Source organism: Monopterus albus, unplaced genomic scaffold, assembly GCF_001952655.1.
Source record: "Monopterus albus unplaced genomic scaffold, M_albus_1.0 scaffold18.1, whole genome shotgun sequence".
Classification (NCBI taxonomy): domain Eukaryota; kingdom Metazoa; phylum Chordata; class Actinopteri; order Synbranchiformes; family Synbranchidae; genus Monopterus; species Monopterus albus.
In genome coordinates this window covers 7,643,270-7,647,147 of record NW_018127898.1, presented here as the reverse complement: position 1 = coordinate 7,647,147, position 3,878 = coordinate 7,643,270, and the positions used below count along the sequence as shown (strand labels likewise).

General features: G+C 40.4%; 1 protein-coding gene across 2 annotated transcripts in view; it reads right to left on the bottom strand.

Annotated features, from left to right (window-relative positions):
* The window catches only part of mbd1b (methyl-CpG binding domain protein 1b), a 20,707-nt gene that overhangs the window by 6,887 nt on the left and 9,942 nt on the right, over positions 1 to 3,878 (bottom strand). For both annotated transcript variants that reach the window (XM_020592654.1, XM_020592655.1), the window contains exons 9-11: positions 3,126 to 3,206; positions 2,771 to 2,791; positions 969 to 1,061 (exon numbers count right to left, since the gene is read on the bottom strand). In XM_020592654.1, the coding sequence (XP_020448310.1) occupies positions 969 to 1,061; positions 2,771 to 2,791; positions 3,126 to 3,206 (195 nt within the window). The remainder of the gene's footprint in view (positions 1 to 968; positions 1,062 to 2,770; positions 2,792 to 3,125; positions 3,207 to 3,878) is intronic.

Genomic DNA, 3,878 nt, shown 5'->3' with positions numbered 1-3,878 from the left:
CTGGAAAGAGGGAAGTCTGGGCATCTTTGCTTAGACTGCTGCCCCCGCGACCCGGTTCCGGATAAGCGGAGGAAAATGGATGGATGGATGGATAAACTATTAGATTCTTAATAATATATTGCTTATTATTTCATTGAATTAGGGGTTTAATTTACCCTTTACATGCATTTCAAATGTGCAACTCCTCTCCGAGTCTGTGCCCAGCCTGGCTACCCTGTCCAAAATTTTCTAGATCCACCGCTGAACAGAGCATGACTTGAAATGTTTGACATCTGAAGGTGATTGGATATCTATTGTAGGTTACTGCTGTACTGCTAAATGAACAAACTACACACACAAACAAAACATAAATAGTAGGTACTGGTGTAAGATGCTAAAAACACAACTAGCGAGTTGTAGGCTACAAGCCACATGGATAACAGCTGTGCACATACCACGACCCGTTTCACAGAGACCCAACCATCACATCTAGCCCCTTCCGAATATGAATCCTCACATTAACTTGAAAGGTACAAATTTTGCATTTTGCTTGTTCAAAAACTGATGAATAAACTTGCTCATATGTGTGATTCTGGAGCATTTCCCCCTGTGCTCAGCTGAGCGCATCCCCACCCTCATATAAACAGTGACCGACACAGGGAAAAATACAGTGGAAAAGCAAAATGGAATGGATCACACCAGCCCGCCAGATTACAGGTATAGGGAGCTCCAAGTTATGGCTCCTTAAATTCCTGTGGTGGAAACCTGAATATAGCAAGCGTTCTACTGGTACCTCTTCCTGAAATTTCTCATTCACCCCCAAAAACCTGACCTGGTACAAGTCTGTTTGCCACTGTTGTGAGTGGCCAATATGCGTTATTGTTCCCATGAAACTACATAAGGAGCCAAATCTATGACAATACAGAAGGACAGAAAAACTACTGCATGTTCTGAGGGTGTAGGAAAGTGGCTTAATAAAAAGCACTCACATCATCATCATCGTCAGTTGACATGTCATCCTCTTCATCAACATCCACATTGACTGAGAAATTCTCTGTGTCACTGCTTTTGAGACTTGGGTGCTGTGTTATTAAAACATTACAAGTGAGTGGGGAGAAAGTGAAGTAATACACTCCCTGACAAAACTCTTGTCACTTATCCAAGTTGTAGGAACAACAAATAATAACTTGACTTCTAGTTGATCATTTGGAATCAGAAGTGGCTTATATGAAAGGCAAAGGCCTCTAGATTATGCTTATTTTACCTAAATAAAATCGTATTCCTTGATTTTTAATTATTTAATTAGGACAGAAAGGTCAGACTTTGCTTAGACAAAAGTCTTGTTGCATAACAAAATAATGTACAGTACAGAACATAAAGTCATGGTGCCGTGGAAAAAGAATTAATATTGTGTATGACTCCCATGAGCTTGAAGGACTGCATCCATATGTCTCGGCAATGACTCAAATAACTTATTAATGAAATCATCTGGAATGGAAAAGACAGCATTCTTGCAGGACTCCCAGAGTTCATCAAGATTCTTTGGTTTCATCTTCAATGCCTCCTCCTTCATCTTACCCCAGACATGCTCAATAATGTTCATGTCTGGTGACTGGGCTGGCCAATCCTGGAGCACCTTAACCTTCTTTGCTTTCAGGAACTTTGATGTGGAGGCTGAAGTATGAGAAGCCTGCTGAAGAATTTGCCCTTTCTTGTGGTTTGGAATGTAATGGGCAGCAAGAATGTCTTGATACTTCAGGCTGTTGATTTTGCCATCCACTCTGCAGATCTCTCGCACACCCCCATACTGAATGTAACCCCAAACCATGATTTTACCTCCACCGAACTTGACTGTTTTCTGTGTGAATCTTGGGTCCATGCGGGTTCCAGTAGGTCTTGTGCAGTATTTGCGACGATTGGGATGCAGTTCAATAGATGATTCATCGGAAAAATCAACCTTCTGCCACTTTTCTACTGTCCATCCTTCCTGCAAGCTGTGGGCCTTGGCAAATGCAACACGATTTTTTAGTTGCCTTCTGTTTAATGCTGGTTTCTGGGCACTAGTTCGGCCATTGAGACCACGTGAGAGAATTTGACAAACTGTTCTTGTAGATACAGGGGTTTCTGGTGACCAGTTTTTATGTAGCTCTGCTGCAGTTGAAAAATGGCTAGCCCTTGACTGTCGAAGCAACAAACGGTCCTCTCGAACAGTTGTCTCTCGGGGTCTGCCTGACCTGGGCCTGTCATGAACTTCACCAGTTTCTTCAAATCTTTTTCTTATCCTCTCCACTTGACATTTAGATACATTAAAGATGTCTGCCACCTCAGCAGGAGACTTGGTCTTCAGGCTCTTGATGATCAGCACTTTGGTCTGTGGTTGAATCTTTGGCAGGCTGTCAGAGGTCAGGTTGCATTTCAAATGAAGGTTGGGTGTGCTGGGGTTCTTATACACACCTGGGAATGTGTTAATTACAGTATTTGTCACAGGTGACGCTCTAATCTGTGATTAGTTGAATCCTTTAAAGATACGGCAAGACTTTTGTCCTTGCAGAAACAGATGTTATGGGCTTTACCAAGCTGTGACCATCAAGAAACTTTTTGATGGTTTAATTTTGCACCCAGTTATTAATGTGAATGCCCTTGACATTAAAATTAACAACTTATTGTGACAACTGAATGATTAGAAATAAAATTATATGGCATTTTAGGTTACTATGTCCTTATAGGACAAGACTTTTGTCAGGAAGTATATAAATAGAAGTGTTGTTAAGTCACATATAAAAAAATTTACCTGAAAGTCTGTTACTTCACTCTGTAAAATAAAACAGATGTTGTTAAAACAAATCTATCACTGTCAAAACCCTAAATAAAACCGCTGACAATATGATTACAGCTCACGTCAATGCTTCAATTTGGAATAACTTCATCCTGACTAGTATAGTAGGTCTATTTGAAACGTGTTTCAATATACACTGACCCACATTCAATGCTGACAAGCACAAGTTGGGAACTCTGCTTTAAAGTGGCCAAAGAAAAAGAGGGTTACTGTGATATTATAACATCCATAAGCAATCAGCTTCTAGTAAAGGCGGCACACAGAGTTCTTTTACATTTACAACTGAGTGAATTGTACAAGATCTTATTACCTGAAAGCTCATGCAAGTGTCATCCAAAATTTCTGAAATGTCATAAGGCCTCTGCTGCAGGAAGCCTCCGGTTCCAGGGCTCTGATGGAACATACAGGGAAAAAGACATGAATGTAAAACGAACTTTTTTGTTTTGTTTTTACATACTTAATGTCTTTTACTGGCTCAATTGTACCATTTCTGCAGGTAGCCCTGGTTCTAGAGCTCTATGTTTTTGATGAGCAGTCACCAGCCACATCAACCTGCCCAGTGTTTGATTGTTTGTTGTGTCTTGTTGCTTTTCTTTTCTTTTCTCTCTCCTCTATCCACTCACCCCAACCGGTCAAGGCAGAAGGCCGCCCACCAAGAGCCGGGGTCTGTCGGAGGTTTCTTCTGTTAAAGGGAGTTTTTCCTCCCCACTATTACAAGGTGCTTACTCAAGAGGAATTTGTTGAATATTTCCTTGATAATAATAATGATGATAATAATAATAAGGTCTAGACCTTACTTTGTAAAGTGTTCTGAGACGACTTTTGTTGTGATTTGGCACTGTACAAATATAATTTAACTGAATTGAAACTGACATATGTAGTAATCTGTGGTAAATGAAGAACAAGTAAAATCTGTGCCTCACCAGGAAGGACAGCGGATTTGTTCTTTTTAAAACAAATTTAAAATATCACTCCTCTCAACTTCCATGTCATCACTTTTCTGAACCAGGAGTGAAAACATCGTCAGAGCGTTTTTCGAAGGATACTTATTTACATTCCCTAC